The following is a 21,269-nucleotide window of genomic DNA, read 5'->3' on the forward strand; positions in this document are numbered from 1 at the left end:
GAAGAGTACAGAAGTTCTAAAGCTGAGTCTGTGGTAAGAAAAAAAGGCCAAACCAAATGGCTTGACATTGATCTTGACAAAAATAACAGAAACTAAAAACTATTCTTTTAATAACAAACAGAAATATGAGTGGATCAGATCAAGAAACAAACTCAGTCCAAATATAGGGGATACCAGAAACAAGGTGCAGTAATGCAGGCAGTGATGGATGGTCAAATTAACCAGAACTTGTCTACTAAATACCCCAGACATGGTAATGCCAAAAAACTATCAAGGAACCACTTCTGACAAGCAGGGCAATAGGTAATACCCATGCAGTTTGTTTGATCTCCAGTAAAACAAAAAATTTAATGCTAGGCCTCCATATAGCACTGATCAAACCAATCTACAGCATCAGTCAAACATAAAAGACACAGAAAAATTGAAGAGTATAGAAAAAAGCATATTGCTTGGGCTTTTACAGTACCTTTTGCTATAAAGCTAATGGTTAGAATCAAATGTAAAAAAATTGAAAACAATGACAGTAAGTAACTATTGGAATAAATTGACAAGAAAAAATGTAAAGAATCCACTTTTGGATTCACAAATCAAACTCTAAATTTTTATACCATACTAGTAAACTTTTAAGTTTACTTTTAAGTTAATGGGAGCTTTGTGATCCAAAACAAAACATCCAATTTATAACAAAATGTCAGTCAGAAAAAGCTGAAAAAATATACGGAAGAAAATTAGTTGCCTAAGCAGAAATGTATAGAAGCAATATGACAGAGAACTCAAGTTTACATAGAAGGAAAAAAAACCCAACAGGCGACAAGAAAGAGGGGACCAGAGACTAACATCTGACTGTAAGGCGTAATGTAAGCATAACACATGATCATTGCTGATTAAAATCCCTTGAAACAGAAAAAGATATTATCTTCTTGGTAAAAGCTTGGATTTGATTAATATTTTAATTAAAAAGGAAGGATATCAGTATTATCAAAAGTTCTGGAGTCATTGTCTTACAATAAAGTGAAGAAAGATATAAATACCTACTGGGTAAACAATTAATTCTTCTCTACCCCAATCTCTCTGATCTTAAAACATTTCATAGCAGGAGAGAGTACTCAGTAGGATGATAGGAACTTACTACACAGAACTACAAGAGATGTATGTGTTATTTACACAGACCCACAACAAAGATGAACACTTCTCTCCAAACACAGAGACAAATTTCCTTTCCAGTCTACTACAAAGAAGAGAAAATAAATGCAGACAGTATTGTGAATTACATTCAATATGTCACCTGCTATTTCACTAAAAGTCTGGGAAGCCTCAGCAAAGGCTGCCACAATAGCTTTTCACTGGCTTTTATGAGGATCAGTACTGTCACTGAATTTGTCCAGTTCCTGGGGGCATACAGTCCCATCAGCTTTCTGAAAACAGCCTATTTTTAAACACAAAGCAAAGTCAACGAGGACAACTCCAACACTAATTTTTTAATGTTTACAGTGGAACATGCCTAAATTTAGACCATCAAACCAAGCATATCACAAGCATCACAAATAATACTAAGGATTTTCTCTTGCAACAGCATGACCTCTCTCATCAGTAACTTTCAGGACAGAAATTTGAACAGCACATAGAAAGACTGGAAACAGATGTTCATCCATGTCACACAAAGTACACAACAGAGCAATTAGTCCCTGCAGACCAGTAAGGCACCTAAGAACAACTAGCTCATGAAGAAGATGAGTTTTCTCACCTATTAAGCATCAGAAGTGTGGAAATGCATTGTGACTGTTTGAGACATCACTCTCCAGAGAGAAACAACACCAAGCCTGATAATTGAGTTGGCAAATGTATCAGAAAGTGCAGTGGGAGCAGGTGGCCAAGAGCCCAGAGCCACTGCTCCACTTCCTCTGCCAGCACCATAAACTGCCAAGTTAGAAGTTACCTGCTCCTCAACTCTTCTGCTCCCCCCTTCTCCACAACAGCAGGAGAAGTATTCGCGTGACTCATGTCTTCGTCCCTAAAAACCTTCCTGCCCTCACACCTGCTCAGTAAAGGCTGGTGTTAGAGGGTGCAAACGCAAGGGGCAGCACCGCGGTGCTGAACAGCTCCCTGCCCTGCTGCACCCGGTAATGCCCCCAACGGAAACTTGAATATCTCACGGACCCAACACATTTATCCCTTACACTTAAGAAAGGAAAAAAATATTAGATATGTTTAAATTAACTTAAGTCTCTGTGCAGCACATCACAGCACAAGACTTTCAATGAACTTTGTCACAGACATCCACAACAACTCCTTCTGAAAGCATCAGAGCTCAGACTTCAACTCTATTTAAATTTTCAATTTACAAACATCAAAACTTGTTTTTAACTTCAACATGAACTTTCAGGGCACTATTAAGAAAGAAGAAATCAGACTGAAAAACAATCAACATTTAAAGATATGAAAAGTGAATAACGGAGTGGAAGAAATGTCTTGCTCAGCCTTGAACCCTCATTTCAGGAAAGCTGTACGATCAGCTGCAGAGCGTTCAGAGAAAGGACACTCATGCAGAAAGCGTCAAGCAGAGAAAAACAAGGTCTCACAAAAAGCACTTCAGCAGTTATCAGAAGAGAAAATGCTGAAAAGTAGTGCTTCATTCAAGTTATGCTTAAGGGTTGTTGTCGTTTTTGCAGCAGTGTATTAGGTGAAAAAAAGGTTTTCCTTCCTAGAACCAGCCCGTGAAACCCACACAGCATTGCTGTACCTCCCGCTCACTTCCCGCACTGGGGACTTTTCAAACGCACTTGCCCCCAAAGTTACTCCACGTCTGAACTTGGGCAGAGAGCCGACAGCAGCACCGCCACACGTCTGCGGGAGCCGCCAGCTGCCAAGGGACAGGGCAGCGCCCGGGCCCGGCCCGGGGCCGTCCGCGGGGCCAGAACCGGCCCGGGCGGGACGTGGGACACGCGTGTCGGGAGCCCCCGAGTCCCGGGCGCGGGCCACTCACGGTCTCTGGAGCGGCTCCTCGGGCAGGGCAGCGGGGCCCTGCTGCTGCTGGAAGGAGCGCAGCGACTCGAAGGCCTTCGTCAGCTTCTCCATGGTGGCCATGTCCGCTCCGCCCGCGCCGGCGGCACCGACCCGCGCTCCGACCCGCCCTGTCGCGGGCGCCTGGCGGGTCCGAGTGCTGTCCCGCTGCCGCTGGCGCTGCCCCCGGGCTCGCTCCCGGCGCTCTGCCGGCGCTCTGCCGGGCCCGGGCCCGTCACAGCCGCGATGAATGGGGCGGGCGCCGCTCGGGGCCGCGGGCGCCTTCCGTCCGCCCCGCCGCCATCTTGGATCCGTCCCGTCGGCCCCCGCGCGCGGGCCCCGCCCCCCGGGGCTGCCCCGCCCCTCCTGGAGCGGGGCCACGGCCCGGGGCTCGGCTGCGCGTGCGCACACGGCACCCCCGGCCTGGCGTCACGCGCGCCTTTCCGTAGGAACACGCAGGGGCACGCGGGCCGCGGCGGGGCGGGGCAGCGGCCAGAGCGACAGGCGCTCTGGCCAATCAGAAGGGGCCCCGCCCCTCGCCGCGTGCCGGAGCGGCCGTGCGCGGCTTTTGCGGCGCCCCCTGGCGGCAGCGGCGGTGGCGCCCGGGAGGCCGCGGGGCCGCGCTCGGCTCCGGGCAGGGCCGGGGGTAGCGGAGGTGCCGGGGGTGCCGCGGGCGGGGAGCCGACCCTGGGAGCCGACCCTGGGAGCTGGCCCTGGGAGCCGACCCTGGGAGCCTCTGGCAGGCCCCGGCACTGCCCCGCGGGGAGCCGCGTTCTCAGCGGCACCGCACGGAGCGCCCCAGCAGGGCGAGAGCAGGCGCTGTGCGGCCGCACGTCACGGGTGCACAGCAGGTAACGCGCCAGCCCCCGCAGCACAAGTGGCGGCCAAAGGCGCTGCCGGCACTCCGGTTTTATTTTAGGCTGCACAGACTCTTACAGGAACAGGACACTTAAAACTTGGCAGCTTACTTGCTGGCCTTTCAGCGCTCCTTTCCTGAGTGTGGACCTGCTTTATCAGAGGATACTTTTTGCACGCACATATTAAAACATACAGGATATAAGAGAAACAGTATAGAATACTTAGATCATTGATTCCATTACTAAACACTTAGAAAAAACCAACTGTTCTGTGAAGTTTCCAATTGCAACCACTGATTTTAATATATCTACTTGTTAATACAGACATTAAATGACAGCTGATAAGAACTGGCAATTCAACTTATCTCAAACACATGAAACTGGTTTCAGCAATAAAAATGGAGAACAGCTCTTAGAAATTCTAAGAAAATAAATTTCCAGTAATTCAACTTGGTTATTGTTAGCAGACATGAAGAAATGTCTGCTCATGCTTCTGAATATTCAGGCCGACAGAAGTCATAGATAACATTCTTGTCAAATACTCACTAGAACAGTGCTCTCTCTACCAGTTAATTTTATTAGCATGTTAATAAAAGACAAACTATTTGAAACAGTCCTCCGAAAGGAAACCTAACCTTAGTCCTGAAAGCAATTCAACGTAAAGCAAAACCTTGTTTCATTATAGAAGTGCTACAAAATGTGAGCTTTTAAGGTAAGACCAGTATTTCTCCTGATTATTTTATGATAAAGCTTGCAGAAACGTTTCTCTGGAACATGTGGATAATCATGAATTTTTTATTTAGCAAGTGATACATGATAAAAAATGACAGCAGAGTTGGAATGCTGCACACTCTGTGCATGTGCCACTCCACACTTTGAAATAAATGTAAGGACAGTAAAAAGAGCATAAGCTCTTATCAAAGATTAAACAAGCCACCAACCAAGCCCGTCCTTGCAAGGCTATTTTGAAGCTTTCCATCAAAGTGTGCCAGTCCCTGTGGGCTGCTGACTCAGCAGCAGGAGCGCCAAGGCAGTGCCTGCCCACAAGCTCAGTGCTCTTTGTTCTCCCTGTCCTTCCTAGCTCCAGCGGCTGAGAGGCTCATTAGCTGTGAGCTAACTGGAAGGTAATTCAAGCTATCAGGATTTTCTTTGGTGATTACCTTATCAGTCGGTTCTCCCAGCCCAAACTGACTGATCCATGGTTTTGCAGGTATCACGTCACTGATCTGCCCCACAAACACCCACACTGGCAAAAATAAAGCGATGTAAACCAGGTAAGGGGCAAGAAAAAGCAAGGCAGGATTAAAGAAGCGTTTTTGTAAAGTCAACATTACCTCAAAGAAAAATGAAGTTCCAATTAACAGTGCATACCTAAAAGATTATCTGAAATTTAGCAGATGACAATTAATTAATCTTAGCGTCCAGGAGAAAAGAAAAGAAACATGCTTTTACCTTGTTTCTTAAGTTACCTCTTGATTTAATGTTTTTAAGGTGAGCATGTCAAGAGTATTTTTCACTCTATCCTGAAATCCCACTTTGGCCAGCATTTCTGCATTTCCATGAACAATTCAGCAGGTAATTGGTACTACTCTGTGAGACTGCTGGCCCACGTGGTTTGGCATATGCACGGATCATCTGCAATGTCACAGCACGGTTGTATGTTTTAAGGTCATTTAATTTGAAACCCTTTTGGAGAGCTTTTGGGGGTTTTGTCCTTCAACTCATGTTATAAAATTACAATAAATGTGCTAATGAAAAACAGCACAACCCGATAATTCTGTCTTTTCACATGGAAATATATGCCAAAGTCTAGGTCCAGACTATGAGATAAGGTATCAATTGAGCCAGTACAGCAGAACTGGGGCATTTTTCCTGGATTTGACTGTCTTACACTGGTAAAAAGCTTACACTATGCAGGAGATATTTTCTGCTTCAAGAAATCGAAAATTTATTTTAATTACAATTTTCTTTATTTTTCTTTTTCTATCCCCAGCTACCATGATAGACATGGTAAATAAATCACATTAGACAGTAATGCATGTGGTTGAGATATGTGGCAGTGTTTTGCTTTTATTTCAGGAATTACAATGCTAGAACGTCCAGGAAAATAGCTCACACATGAACAGTCAGTGGTTTGGAGATGCTGGAAGTAACACATCACATTTAACAGTCAGCTTCCTATGCCTGGAAAGAATTCTGGTGTTTTGGACACAACTGGATCATGGAAAAAAGTTACCTACATCTCATGTGCAAAACTTAAGTTACACCATAAGAACAATTATGAAATAAAAAAGAATGTTTCATTCAGCAGAAGAGACATCATCATCACCAAATAAGCCAAGCGAGTAATTAAAATCAAAGTAAATATGACTTCAGCTTAAAGATACTTTCCAATAATACGAATTTCACTTCCTAAAGAGAAGTGTTTTCTGAAACCCTATACTAAAATGAAGATGATAATTCCAATGTTAAATTCATATAATGCTAAACTGTAAACCATGGAAAAATATCATTTTTGTTGTCGTATTTTAGTAACTTGTAAACAAGTATTCTCCATTTGTACAAATGGCAATGAAGAAATTCTTACATCAGTGTAGTTTGAAAAATAATTGAAGTGCATTCTAATAATGGATTGTTAGTTGGTTTTAATAGCTTCTATCATTGATTTATAAACTAGATTATTTTATTTTGATTTGTACTCAAAAACATTCAGGACTACTGTTTTAAGAATGATTAGGGGGAAAAAAAGAGACAAGAGATATTAAAGGCTAAGGTTTGTCAGTAATGCTCTTATTGTTACAGACATACCACAGGTTTTTTTCCTACTTACTATTAGTTTTAAGTGCTCATTTTTTCAGCTGAGACTGTTCTGTTGTTCTTATAATCCAGAAACAACACCATCTCTATTATGAACACACCTCAGGGGACAGGGGGAAGCTGACAGCTTTCTTAATAGAAAAAACAACCCTGAGGCATGAAGATTCTATTCTTCTGGTCACAACATTGAAAAGCATTAAGTAAATCAATAAGACACTGGAACATTGTTTCACAGTTTCTGAATTTTGAGCTAAATAGAGATGTTTGAGGTACTTGCAAGCAAACATGAAGATTCACATACACAAATGCTTGGAAACACACGCCACAGGAAAGGAGGGTTGATCTCATGCAAGTAACTCCATGGAATTCCATGGGTCTTTCCAAATCTTGCCCCAGTAGTACATTGGATTGTCTCAGTGCTATTAAAGCCTTCCAACACATGGGTCTAGAGAATGAAGTCATACTGAATTACAAGAAGTTATGTTGGCTTCCCCCATCCCACCCCAACAGTTTCATGGAAGTAAAAGGCTACATAATCAGTAAACATAACCTTCTATTTTCCCCCTTCTTTGTCCCAGCTTTGTCCTAAAAAAATCAAGAGCTAAGGTCATATTAAATTTCTTGCACCGTGATATTTTGCTTTCAGGTGTTCTCCCCTCTCCTTAGCCTTTCCCTGCTTTCAAGATGCACCTCCAAGTAAAGACCTTTAACCAATGCAGTCACCTTAGATTAAACAGCATAACATCTTCCCCTCCGTGTACTGTGTAAGGAAACTTATGCTGATTGCTGATCCTTCCAGTTCCTTGTTTTTTCTAATTTTCCAGGGGATTCACATCAGATAAGATGCAGTCATGATTACGTGCTTGTATTTCTAGCCAGAAGGGACAAATTTATAGGACAATAACGCCATCTTGAGCCTATTGGGGAAGAACCGATCAACTAACCAAAAAAAAGCCAAACCCCAAACCCAATAGAATTATGTCATAATCCAGCAAACATGTACTCACTCAAAAACAATTCAATAGTATTATTCTGAACTTAAGAAAAAACTTGTGAAATTAAACTAAGTAAAACTTCATAAAAACAAATTCTCATTTTTTTACAAGGAGTTCCTTTTTCCAAAGAAGCGGACATTTAAATAACCACTTCTTCGGAACAATTTCCCTTTTCATTTAGCCCTCTTTCTTCACAGATTCCTGGAAAATATATGTTAAGCCTCAACACTCCAAAATAGAGAAGTGATTTTTTTTTTTTTTAAGTTAAGATTCCTCTCCATCTCATACAGAAAGAAAACGTGAAATACATGATAAATAGACTTTCAGATTTTCTTTTTAATCTGTTAAAACCAATTCCTGTATTTTGTTCATAAAAATTACTCAGCTTGTGTCCATGCTATTCTTGCCCAAATTTCAAGTTACTCTACATGGACATTATATCTACAGTCACCTTTGCCTCAGAACAGTAAGCCTAAGATCTCTAAAAATTCAAACCCCTTAATCAGGGAAATAATGACTTCTCCAGTCATGTAGGTATTTATAAAACCCTTTTGTTACTTCCCCATTTTTCCATTCACATCTTTTTAGAGTTGTTCTATTGCTGTGGTACAAAATAAAGAGGGTCAGGTCAGACTGCCAGCTCATTGTCTCACACATAATGGTTCTAGCCAACACCCTTACTTCAGATATTTCTGTCAAGCCTCCCATCCCTTCACTATTACATCAGACCATCTTCCAGTAATTCATTCAAACTCTCTCTCCCTCTGCCAATTCTTCCCTTTGTATTCTCTGAAAGAATAATTTTGCTGTCTTGTGTGCTGTTTTAGACTGGAGGAAAAACGCACTGAAAACACAGAAAATTGTCTCATTCCTCATTTTTGTGGCACAGTAGCCAAGAGGAACAATTTCAGAGAGGCACCAGATGAGCCCCAGTAGGGTTCTGCAACACACTGGTTTTCCAATTTTTTCAAATTCTAATCCATTAAAACTTTGTCTTTAGAAACCAAATACCGTGAATTAAAACCAGATGATAGGCTTGAATATTGAATATATCTTGTGAGTTTCTCAGAAGCAGCTGAAGTTTCTTCCAGTGGGTCTGCAGATCACAAGACAGACCTTTTTGAGGTGGGGGGGCTGTTCAGCTGCTCTATGTGTACAATACATGTGTGGTCCGGTTGGTGCCCCAGAGATCTGAATGCATGCATAGTTGAGACAAATCTTCAGAATACAGAACAAAATACAAAACTAAAATCATGTCTCCAACTCCATTATATTCCAAGTACCTAACTCAATTTTGAAAACAGAAGAGGCTCTTAATGAAATGTGCTCTTTAAATTGACTCTCATACCTAGATGAATAGTCTTACTAGAAATTTACAAAATAAAGCATCTGACCTACAGTGAGTCCAGAAGAATGGATGTTTGCCTAGCCTTCAAGCAGCTTTTGTCAGTTTTACTAATGGAGATCAGGTAATCATAACAAATTTCAATACCAGTTCCACATCTGTATTAACAATCATTAAAGACATATTTTAATGTTTCTGTTTTAAAAGGCTATAAAAAAATACTTACAGAATTAAATTCAATACTTAATGCTACCTTGCCCTTCCCCCAGTGGCAGTGATCACTGTCAACCCTAGAACATTGCATATTACAACATAAGCAGAGAGGACATTAGTAAGAAGAGCCCATGCTTTGTTTTTTAACCCATTGTAAAATCATAACATCCTACATGGAGTTAAAAACAATTTCATTTACAGAAAATAAAATAAAACTGTGTCCCCACAGGTAAAAAGAAATCTTTTCAGTAAAGAAAACAAAGTTGTAAAAATATAGTTATAAAATTTTGGCATAGGTCAACTTGCATGGTTCATGCCAAGAAACTCTGTGGAGAGGATGTGTAAGATGGGTAGAAAAGAATGGGATAATTCAGCTTCAGGATTAAGCTAAATGTTCAAAGTTGTCTTTATACAGAAATACAGAAAGAGATTCTACAGAGCCTGATAATAAAGAGCAATTTCTAATAGCTGGCCACAGTGCACTGAATTCCTTTTTTTCTTTTAGCAGTCGCTTGAGAGATACATTAGGTAATAGCACTGCCATGCTGCTGGATAATACCAGAATTATTAAATTTATCAGTACATCAACTTTACAGTTAGGAAAACTGCTAATAAAGATCCTAATGATCAAGAAGAGTTTTACCAGGAGCATACAAAGTCAAGTTACAGTGATGCCATAGATACTATCTCTGTGCTTTAAAATCCTTTTAGTATTTCTAGATTCATTCCACTGGGAAAAAAATAATCAAGATAAATCAAATACATACAGAAACACACTCACTCAACTGGCACTCATTGCTTTTTGTACAATTAAGCTTTAGTGAAAATATACATCTTAAAACAAATGAAGTACAAATGTACAAAAATCCTTGAACTCAGATAAAAAATATATATAATACAATTTGCTACAGAGATATAAAACATTTAATGTTTGCTCATCCTTTCTGATGAGCATAAAATGATTTAAAGTCTGGAGGACTCCTGCTCATCATCACTGCAATCAGATTTAAAGCAGACCTGCAAGAGAAGACAAACAGACAAGTCAGCTGCAGAACTAATACTATTGTTTATTTGTGTGTTTTATGGGGCACAGAAAGGCTGGGAGGGTGGGTCTTTTTCCAGCACATTTTTCTCCATCCTAACTAAATGCTTTGGGAAACTCAAAGGAATCCACAATCTCAACTCCAAATCTCAAATTGTTAAAATTTAATTAAAGTTCCTTCCTTCTTTTAGGAAGACACATTTTTCACAAGACAATTAACTGCAATCCTATCTGTTCAAAACCAACTGAAAACTGTCAAACCATATTAATTTTTTAGGATTTCTTCTCAATACATAGAACCATATATTGGGACAGTATGAATCCTGCTGATTTGTGGCTGGAAAAGACTACAGTAAGACATAAGCTTTAACTTTAGCTATGTGAGAATATTAGTACACTCAACCATCCCTTCTATTCCATTACTCAAAGTGGGGGAAAAGTGTATTTGGAAAGATGAACTAAAAATGACAGTACTATTATACATTCCATTAGCATTGTACCATTTTAGAAAGGTGAATTGCCAGCTGAAGACAAAAAATTTCTTCATGCAATTTTAATACACAGCCCTGCTGTGGCTACTTAACAATATGCACCTAGCCATTTTAAAATTCCATTTCTGCTTGAAAGCAAATGTAATTTCTACCCAAGTGTTCACTATTGGAATATACTCAGGCTTCTCAAGATAATTCCTCTCTAAGTGCAGGCACACTGAGCAAGCAGAATTGTATATAAATAACATCTTCATATCTTCAACTGCAAACCTTTACTAACAGTCTATTTCTTACATCCTGTAGACAATTACAATACATGATGTGTCTTCTAGGTGGTAAACACTCGATTCTCTGAGCAGGAAATTCTTCTACTAAAGCATAGAAGTCTGTGTGTAAGAAAAGGCTATGTATTATCAGCTATGTAAAGATCATTGTTTTGGTGACGGCATTAAACTGCCTAAGATATTTTAACATTTGTTTTGTGGTGCTTCTTATTTATTTTGGGGATATTTCTACTTATTTACTTATTGATTGGATAGATACTTATTTTTGCTTATAAAATTACTTATTACTAGTTTTTACACAGGGCCTCAATTATTTCTGAAGATATATACACAAGTTTCATTAACAAATGGTAAAATATATAAGAAGCAAGACCCAAATAAACCTCTTTAGCAAAGGAAGGTCTATAGCACAGCTTTTAACAGAACCCAGGTAACTAGAGAAGGCCAGAATGCTGAGGCAGGAAAACTTCCTGCAGTTGTAGGATTGCCATAATTTCTGAAATGTGGTGGAGGGGCAAAGCCATAACAAAACAGATTTCATAAGTTTCAGTATGCAGTGACCAACTTGGTTTCCCTATCACAAATTAATAATAATTAAATTTTAAAAAAAGAATGGAAGTTAATTTTCTTATGAAAGAAAAGAAATGTCCTTACCTCTCCACTAAAAAGTCTGTGAAAGAAGCCTCTCTTTGGCTTAGGAGACTTCTCTCTGTCTGGTGACACAGTACCATCAGTTTCATATGCATTGATATCTTCAAAGCATCCCGTTTCAATCATCTTTGAAACATATGAAATATAAATGAAATATCCATAAAAGCCTCTCAAACAACTTCCAGGTATTATCTATTTACTCTGGCTGGATACTCCTAACACTTAAAAATTAATCAGCCAAACTACACCACTGTCTCCAAAAGGAGGCACAAAGCTGACATTGACTCTCCTTGTACACTCAACCAACTAAAGAATAGCAATGAGAGCACTCTAACACAGGTGTCTGGTACTCCCTTGCTTTTTTTGCCTTCTTCCCTTTCTTCTGCTCATGATGCAATAAAGAGAAGCTTTTAGAACCAGAAACAGATTTGCCTTTCAGGTATTCTGTTCACTTTAGAGCAGCCCAGCCAAAAAAATGTAGTATCTCTATGCCCTGGACTGAACTTAGTTAATAAACATGACATGGGAGGAAAGAAAAGGTATCATGAAGATGGGTCTCTGGAGAGAAGCAAGGGATTTTGAAATAATCTTTGTCTGTGTACACAGAAACAGAAGAAATAAAGCCACAATTACTGGGTACAGAAAGGACAGCAGGAAGAGTGCATGCCAAAATGTAACCAACAGGCAAGGTCAGAAGTGGGAGAGTGGCTAATGCCCAAATCCAGTTGGCATTTGCCAGTAAGTGCCACCAGTACACATCTGTCACAACAGCAAGCAGCCAAATGAATCACAGAATCACGAGGCTGGAAGAGACCTGTAAGATCATCATGTCCAACCCAGCCCTAACACCTCAATTATCCATGACACCAAGTGCCACATCCAGTCTTTCTTTAAACACATCCAGGGATGGTGACTCTACCACCTCCTCAGGCAGACCATTCCAGTACTTTACTACTCTTTCTGTAAAACACTTTTTCCTGCTATCCAGCCTATATTTCCCTTGGTGCAACTTAAGACTGTGAATATACCTTGTAGAGGGAGAGAGGGCATAAGTGGAGTAAGAAGAAATGCAGCCTGCTTTTGTTGTAAACCAGGACATTGGGTAAATTATGGAATGGTGAGAAAAAGTCTTGAGAGGCAAAAATTTAAGGGAAAGTTCAGTAACGTGAATTGAAAGAAAAAATAAGCACAAATGTACAATGAAATCTGCAGTTCTTCCTTGAAGAAAAGCAATTGCCATCACAAGAATTCCACAACTACTTCCAACTTTATCCCTCTCTGCAGGCCTAGTTAAGCTAGTTAAGCTGCAGTGCATTTTTTAATTACTAGATCATATTCTGAAGTTTAGAATTACAAAGTAGTATAGGGAATACTTCTTTCTCCAAGGTTCACTGTTTCTCAGTGAAAACTTTCTATGTCAAATGACACCTTTTCAAATATCCTTCTTAGTGTAATGCAAAAAAAACCCAAAAGGAAAACAAAAGAGAATGTACTTTTTCCTTCAAATTGTTCAGAAATTGCTCATCTTTTGTGCTCAAGCTTATAAATACAATCATACTGGGAGAGAAATGACACTAGCAGAATTCAAGACAATAGTAATTTAAGAAAGTCACGAATAAATTATAATGGGGACAAGGCATTCATAACAAGAAATACAATTTTAAGTAATTGTTACTGAGTGCTCTTGCTGAAACAGTAAAGAGGATTTGAATTGCATGCAAAGGCAGCAAAATTCTAGTACTCTATGCAGACTACTAGAATATTCATTCACTAGGCACACAAAAAAAGCTCTTAAGAGAAAGTCTGACTCAACTGATATTGAACTGTTTGTTTTGAAACCTTTAGAAAAGTGAGTCTGCAATTCTGTATTACTGTCACTTGGACACTCTATTGATATACAGGCTATACACAAACAGCTTGCACTGCACCTATTTGGTTTTGAACACTTGGAATAACATTCCATCCCTTTTCTGTGAACAGCAGTACTGAATAACATGTGCCTGAAGAACAAGGAAAGGGTGGCCCTACTGATACTAATACTGTTCTGTAAGCTGTGCCTATGATGACAATATGCCAGACTTTGTTTATGCACATTTACCATAAATCTCAGTTTTTAGCAAGTTCCTTATGTTTTTGGATTTTTTTTAAGCCTCTCAGCAAAGAAGTCTAAAGCAGAAATATCTTCACATCTCCTAGAGAAAATCATTATATATTTCATTAAATATTCTACACTGCTGTACTAAAGAAAATAATCTATGAAATGTGTATTACCTCATTTTGCCAAGGGATCGAGACACAACCTGTCACAAATTTGGAATAGAAGTCATCATCTGTGGTATCCAGGTTCACTCCTTTTACTGTTGAGAACTGCTCAATGTCCAGGACATCTTTACAATAAACGGCACGTGGCTGCAGTACAATACAAGATTACTTCATTAAAGTTTTGGATCTGGGGACTTTTAGTTTGGTTTTATTTTTCCTAGATGAGCAAAAGGGAGGAATATGTCTGCAGTTTTACTTTTCACACTGCTGATCATCAAATTACATTATTCTATGGAACAGAAATACAAAGATGCTCTTCCATAAGTCACCTGAGCAATTCTATCTATCCTGCAAGTAACAGAAAAGAAATATCAAAGCCAGAAACAGCTTGTCTGGATCTCAATGATTATTGTAATTCACTTTCATTCATCTTCTGTCACCTTCCTTTCAATTCTGGAGTATTTTCTTCAAAGCTATTCCTCATTTCTTCTGCATCTGAGCAATGGAAGGGGACTTTTAAAGGGTAAGAAATCAGCTACAAAGCTCCCTAGTGAAATGCCACTATTGTAAATTGTTTTGTGATCTCAGATGAAACACCAAAAAACAATTAGTTATCATCAATAGCTACAACAGCATTCTCCTATGAATGTAACTAACTTTAAAGGTTTCTCTGGAGGTCATATGATTGCTAACTATCATAGAATTATGCTAACTATTGCTAACTATCATAGAATTATGATAGTTCTTGCCTTTTTAGATACTAATCAAATCTGTCTCACCTACTTACATCTGGCAAGAATGGAGGTTCTAACATGTTAGCTTCCAGCCTCTTGAAGTTGATGTTCTTGAAAATAGGATGTTGCTTTACAACAGCAGCTCCTCCTTCAGTGCAACCCAGTCGTTCCCCTGGATTTTTAGCAAGTAACTGCAGATACATGGAAAAAAAGGTGATCCATGATACAATCCCACAACTAGTGTAGTGTATCTACATACAATATCTTCCAATCAGTTTATTTTGCTGCTTGGCCTCTTATTAGGTAAATTTATCATGTATCAAAATTAACTGGAAACCCAAACAACAACATTCTGGGAACAAATATATTTTCAACAGACAAATGAAGCCCTAAAAGCCCATGATTTGAAGATTATACCTAAAGTTATATGAAAATATTTTAATTGATGCCATGCTGAGAAGACTTTACAGTGCAGACTTTGCAGTAGGCTTTTCTTTCAAGAAATACAGACTTGTATTTTTTCCATATATTTTTACATATTTTGCATTAACTAGTACAGAAAACTTGTGAAGCTTTCTGGATAAATTTAAGAACAGGCAAGATAGGGGAAAAAAAAGCCATTGTCTTGTAGATAATGTTTTAGATGAAGAAACTGGTGTACTACTCAGCCACTTCTTCCCATGCAGTATCCAAGTTGAGCATGCTATTGCACTCCATCTATAATACGTGGTCCAAGCAGTACTAGACCATTTCATTCATGTGACCAATAATCAATTTATGCAGCTTTCCTTCATCTTGAGAAATGCTCTGAATTCTTGAAGTTTGAAAACTGAACAGTTCATGAACAATCACAAACTTTCATGTGAACTAAAGAAAGGTTTAAGAAATCCACTTCTGAAAAATTTTCAAGATTTTAAAATAAAGTAGTTGGTCTCTTTAAAAGGATTAGAAATTTAATTTTCAAACCTCTATGTCTCTTCACCCACCATCCTGCAGATGGATTTTGCCTCCTCTGAAAACTTGTCTGAGTATGTTTCCTGGTCTTCCTTTACTCTCCGGTCAATCTCATCCCGTTTAACTCTTTCCTTATGCTTCCTGAATGGAGACTGTCCTTCAATCATTTCATAAATCAAACAGCCAAGACCCCACCAATCTGGACTGAATGTATACTTCTCATTTTTGAGCACTTCTGGAGCTACAAAACAAAAACAAACACACACCCACACCATTTCACTTTAAATTGACTAATTGTGTGTATTGGAAAAACTCTCAGAGCCCAAAACATTGGGCTCTGTGCAGACATGTTTGTGTGACTCCTCTGTAGTTTGAAGAAATTTCAATTTCTACAGTAAGAACTCTGTTTATATTCAAGAGAAAAACTTAATTTCTTTAATGCTTAAAACTAGTATTCTTTAGAGAATGAAAAAAAACCCTGAGAATTAAGTTTTCCAAAGAATGTAAAGAAATGTATTGTCACAGTAATTTCTCTGTTTACCTGTGACCATAAATCTCTTTGAATCTCAGAAAAAAATTAGGTGCTTTCTTAAACTTCTGTCTAAAGCTGGAGTTTTCAGTTAAGTTTATCAGTAGGCTTATAATTGAGTAACATCTACAAATGCATATTATAACCTTTCTTCTTCCCATAATATGTCTAGTAACTAATCCAGGTCCAAATCTGTTCTTATATTCACAGAAGCAAATTTTCTGGTAAAATGTAACTATCAAAGGATGCTTTACATACCCATGTAACCAACAGTCCCAACACGTCCTCGGACAGTTTCACCTTCTGGAATCTGCACAGCTAATCCAAGATCTGAAATCCTGATATGTCCTATTTATGTTAAAATAAAGTATACATAGTCAGCTAATTAATGAAGTAAAATAATGAAGTATTATCACTTTTAAAACAAAAAATTTCAATTGCATACCTCATAAAAAACCCCACTGCAAAGTATCAAAATATTCATACAGCCCTAAGTTTATTTAACTTAACTTGAAAAGAGTGCTTTATTCAGCTCCTCCTTAAAATTGTGAAGAAAGAGAGGCACAGATATAACTGATTTTCTGAAGATATAACTGATTTTCCCGTACAAAAATATTTTTACTCCTAAGCACTCTAATTCCTAGCTTTGGCATAGGCTGCTGTTCTTGGACAAATAGAAATGCTCATTTCAGATTCTGCATCTATGCATCAGACATTTGTGGTTTTCCATTCTGTATGCCCACCACAAGTACTTAGCTTTCTGACTTCTTAGTAAAACTTCAAAATTAACTGAATTTATTCCAAATGTGAGAAAACTGTAGCCTGTACTGAAAGAGCTTGTTTTCCTGTGATGAAGTACCAATAATGCCATACGTGATTACTTGGAATTGCTATCCCCACTCCCACCCCAAACCAGGAGCAGCCCAGCCAATAACCTACTCAGAATTATTTGTATTGTAACATGTCAGTTCAATTCTGGGATTTCCTCTTCTCATGAATCACTCCTAAGTGGATAACAGCTTCTATTGCACTTTATCAGCCAAATGTCTCAAGCTGATGACATTCCCCTATCACACGTGGCCTTTAGAGCTGTACCTCTAACACAGAAATCATCTGGCAATGTCATGCACTGCTCAGTGGGATATCAGTCCAAGGAGGGCAATGGGAATAAACCCACCCCACTCTCCCTTACATTCCCATGGATATGCCCATTCTTTGTTGCATAGACTCATTAACTGTTTCAAGCACATTCAAGACATTTCAAGGCAAGAACTGTATCGACATTTTAATGTAAAAACACATAAGGTACTTTCTTAATGTAAAAACACATAAGGTACTTTCCTAATAAAAATGTTAAAGTCTAGACAGAAGAAAGGACAATCACATTTTCAATTTTAAAACAATTTTGTAGAAAGATTCATTGCCAAAAAGGAAAAAAAGAGCCAACTCCACACTTATTTCTAATACTGGTTATAAGGACAGGGATACAGTTGTTTACAGAAACATCACAGACTCACAGAATGATTCAGGCTGGAAGGGAGACTTCACAAGGTCTCTACTAAAACCTTCTGAGCAAGCAGGCAGCCCAAAGTGTCCAAGGTTTTTTAAATACTGATTTAGAAAGCCTCCAAGAGTGGACACTGCATCACCTCTCTGGGTAGCCCATTCCAATGCCCAATTAACCTTTCTGTATATATGCTGTGGCATTCAAAAAGCTCCACAGCATCAATATTAGTTTACAGCATATTAATTTCTTATGTACATGTGTACATTAGATAATCAGAGGATGGAGAGAGAGAGGAGAAAGTCAAGTACCACTCTATATAGTGGCTGGAAATAAGGTAATGCTTTGGAGTTGGAAATGCTATTTTAAATACATTCAGATGTTCTTGTATTCCCTAACATCTGATGAACCCCTTTTCAAGTGCACGATCTGAGCTCCTGAAGCGATTTTCTAATTAGTCTCCTGTGCTCTCTGGAACTAGATCAAAATATCCCTGGCAGACAGGAAGCATTTTAGTGCAGTCCTGCAAGGCTACAATTTTTCCTCAAAGAAGCCTTCAGCTTTTCTAAGACATTGCTGGAGAGAAAAATTAAAGAATGTATTTGATGTCTAGCAGAGCTTTAGCTCTTGAAAAGTGACTTCTCTCAAGCATCATCTTTTTTGAAATTTATCAGTCATAACATGCTGACTTTAAAAAAACCACTGTGCTAATGACTTCAAAAACAGTTTTTCCTCAACTAAAATGCTCAGCAGTTACAAGAACAAACTTGTAATATTCATCCACAGCTTAGAAGAAAATTCCTGAACATGTTCCACAGTCAATTTAAAAGATTCTGGTAATGACTTGCATACAAAGTCAATAAAGAGAATTAATTTGGCTTTTGACAAACAAAAGACTACAAATATTTCTTCATATTGTTTGTACTTCCTTGATTCCTTCCAGCCACATAAGCATCAGGGACCATCAGACTTCTTTTAGTTGAAATTTTAAAACAGAAATACTTCAGATTTCTTCTTACTGTCTAAACACTCTGGTTTACTAAGTAAAATTCTGCCCCCCCATCTAACAAATCATGTTTCCATAGTTGAAGAAAAGACAAACAAAACAAATCCATATAAAAATTTTAGTGATCCTAAATCAAGAAGAGGGGGAAAATGAGGAGCAAAAGGGAAAAAGTAGCCATTTGTAGAAAATCAATCCTTCAAACAAAATAATGGTTGACCTCCAAAGTTTTCCCCTGCTTTCTAAAAAGCAAGGCAGTATTTTCTTTGCTAAAGTAAGATTCATCAATGAGGTCTCTTTTATTATGAAGAAATCCCTTACATTTCTGTTTTGGTATAAATTAGAGATATAATTCCTGATTTCAAAATGAATTTTAATTTTTACTTACCACAGTCATCAAGAAGTATATTCTCAGGCTTCAAGTCTCTACAAATTAAATAACAGAAATGTGAATTAAACAAAGACAAAACTATTAGCCATTAAGTGCAACAGATACAACAGAAGACTTCTTGGTTCTGACTGAAGCAATTTTTCCAGTTGCACCTATAAACAAAAAAAAGCTGTGAAGTTGATGGTCTATAATACAAATAATTTAACCAGAGAACTAGATCCACTGTCCCTGAACTCTTTAATCCTCTTTAATTTACATTAACATAACTACTTAATTTACATTAACAAAGGCAACACAACACTAAAATCCTGATTTGCTTTGTAAATCATAGCTTAATTTCATTTTACAAACAAATACTGAATCAACTTTATACTGTTTTAAAATATATCAATCATCAAGACCTAAATCAACAGCAAGAATACATGAGAGATATATTCCTAGGGATATGCCATGAAAAGGATAATTAAACAATTTTTTTTTATTCTTTTCCTACAAAATTAAAATACAAACTTGTTTTAGTAGGAAAATATTAGTATGTTCAATGCTGAAGAGACAGGGAAAGTACGAGTAACTGTAGATGACACTCACCTGTAAACAATTCTCTCCCTTTGCAAATCCTCCAGACCACAGCAGAGTTCTGCAGCATAGAAAATAGCCCTTTCTTCATCAAAGCCAGGATTCCCCATGTTATATATGTGAAACTTCAGATCCCCTCCATTCATTATGGTTAATACTAAACACAGGGCATCTTTCGTCTCATATGTATAGGATAAACTAACCTAAAAACAGGCAGGGTGAGAACACAACCATTATTCATTCATAAACCCCAAAACAAGTCACAGATCTTTTTTCCAATACAATCAACTTATGAATCCTTTTTCAAAGCAAAAAGAGCGAAACATGCAAGTGGAAAATCACTCTTGCAATGTACTGGAGGACACAAAGGAATTCAGACTAATGTGCCTGTGTACACAAACCATACACACAACACAAAAGCTTAGTGGCAGATCTGTTTAGATACCCAGAAAACACAGTTATTGATGATGCCCCTCAGCTGCATGTTACTTGTTTTACTCTTTGTCCAAACAGCATGAGCATATTCCTTGTCTTATGACTATCTCAGGAATTATGCACTGCCAAACCATCTTCCTGAACTGTGAGACTCAAAATTGCCCTAGAGGAACTCAAATTATTTTAAATCAAATGTGTAGTTTCTATTCCCTACCCCTGCCTCCCCCTCAAGTAACTGCATATTTCCCTCATTTAGAACTTGCCAACAGTAAAGACTCAGTACAACTCCTTACAATATTTCTTCTCACTGTACTTGAAATGTGGAGCTGATAGGCAAGGACAAACACCTTTGTTTTAGGTAAAAGTTACCTTTTTTTTAGGTAAAAGTTTTTAAAGTGCATTTTTAAAGCTTTAAACTAGACTTGTGAATCTAAAAAACCCCTCCCCATTTAACACAATGTAATATACCACAAATTTAACTGCTTAAGTTAGAAATTCATTTTCAATAGAAAAGGCTATGCTATGCAGATTATCATCTGGAAAGATCTTCAAAATTACCTAACTTGTACTAAGAGCAAGGGAATTCAAATATATACATAGCTTACATTAAGTAAACTAGCTAGGTTAAAAAAAAACAGCAAGGTTTTTTTTGACTCAATAAATGTATTTTAAATGCAGTACAAGTAAATAATTGTTTTAATTCAGTAATAGATGCAAACTCTTCCTTCAGAAGTGCTAATACAATACTAAATAATAAAACTAAATAAATACAGAAATCAGCTACTCAAGGCACAGATCCCCATTTTGTGGCTTTTATCCAGCTATTTATGACTCTACTTGTGACAGAGTTATCTACCCACTTCAAAACCAGTATTACAGCAAATGCTAGAGCTAGATCGTCTCTATTGCATAAAAAGCCACCATTGGATAGTATGAGGAAAATAACTCATGCTCAATTTTATAAAGCAATTTCAAGTTCAACTTGGATCAGTTACTGATTTACAGCATTTACTTATCCTGAATAAAATGTTACTCAAAAATAGAAGTTTCACTGTTTTATTTATTTATGGATAAATTCAGGTACTCTCTGGATTCAGTTTCAATCAATTTAAGCCCAGAAGCCTTGTGCAAAAATAACATAAGCACATTTATACAAAACTATAATTTACAATATTTTAAAATATTA

General features: G+C 38.1%; 2 protein-coding genes across 6 annotated transcripts in view; both read right to left on the reverse strand.

The window, feature by feature from the left end:
• The window catches only part of HTT (huntingtin), a 77,032-nt gene extending 73,723 nt beyond the window's left edge, over positions 1–3,309 (reverse strand). For 2 of the 3 annotated variants that reach the window (XM_053940097.1, XM_053940096.1), the window contains exon 1: positions 2,984–3,309. In XM_053940097.1, the coding sequence (XP_053796072.1) occupies positions 2,984–3,084 (101 nt within the window). In that variant the 5' untranslated portion in view covers positions 3,085–3,309. Of the gene's footprint in view, positions 1–2,740; positions 2,829–2,983 lie in introns of those variants that run through there. The other variant, XM_053940098.1, reaches the window with a different exon arrangement.
• An 825-nt stretch (positions 3,310–4,134) lies between these two features.
• Positions 4,135–21,269, reverse strand: part of GRK4 (G protein-coupled receptor kinase 4) — a 38,583-nt gene continuing 21,448 nt past the window's right edge. For 2 of the 3 annotated variants that reach the window (XM_053940514.1, XM_053940515.1), the window contains exons 9-16: positions 19,661–19,851; positions 19,070–19,107; positions 16,433–16,522; positions 15,678–15,886; positions 14,745–14,882; positions 13,967–14,104; positions 11,699–11,821; positions 4,135–10,244 (exon numbers count right to left, since the gene is read on the reverse strand). In XM_053940514.1, the coding sequence (XP_053796489.1) occupies positions 10,191–10,244; positions 11,699–11,821; positions 13,967–14,104; positions 14,745–14,882; positions 15,678–15,886; positions 16,433–16,522; positions 19,070–19,107; positions 19,661–19,851 (981 nt within the window). In that variant the 3' untranslated portion in view covers positions 4,135–10,190. Of the gene's footprint in view, positions 10,245–11,698; positions 11,822–13,966; positions 14,105–14,736; positions 14,883–15,677; positions 15,887–16,432; positions 16,523–19,069; positions 19,108–19,660; positions 19,852–21,269 lie in introns of those variants that run through there. The other variant, XM_053940516.1, reaches the window with a different exon arrangement.

Source organism: Vidua chalybeata, chromosome 4 (assembly GCF_026979565.1).
Source record: "Vidua chalybeata isolate OUT-0048 chromosome 4, bVidCha1 merged haplotype, whole genome shotgun sequence".
NCBI classification, from domain to species: Eukaryota; Metazoa; Chordata; class Aves; order Passeriformes; family Viduidae; genus Vidua; species Vidua chalybeata.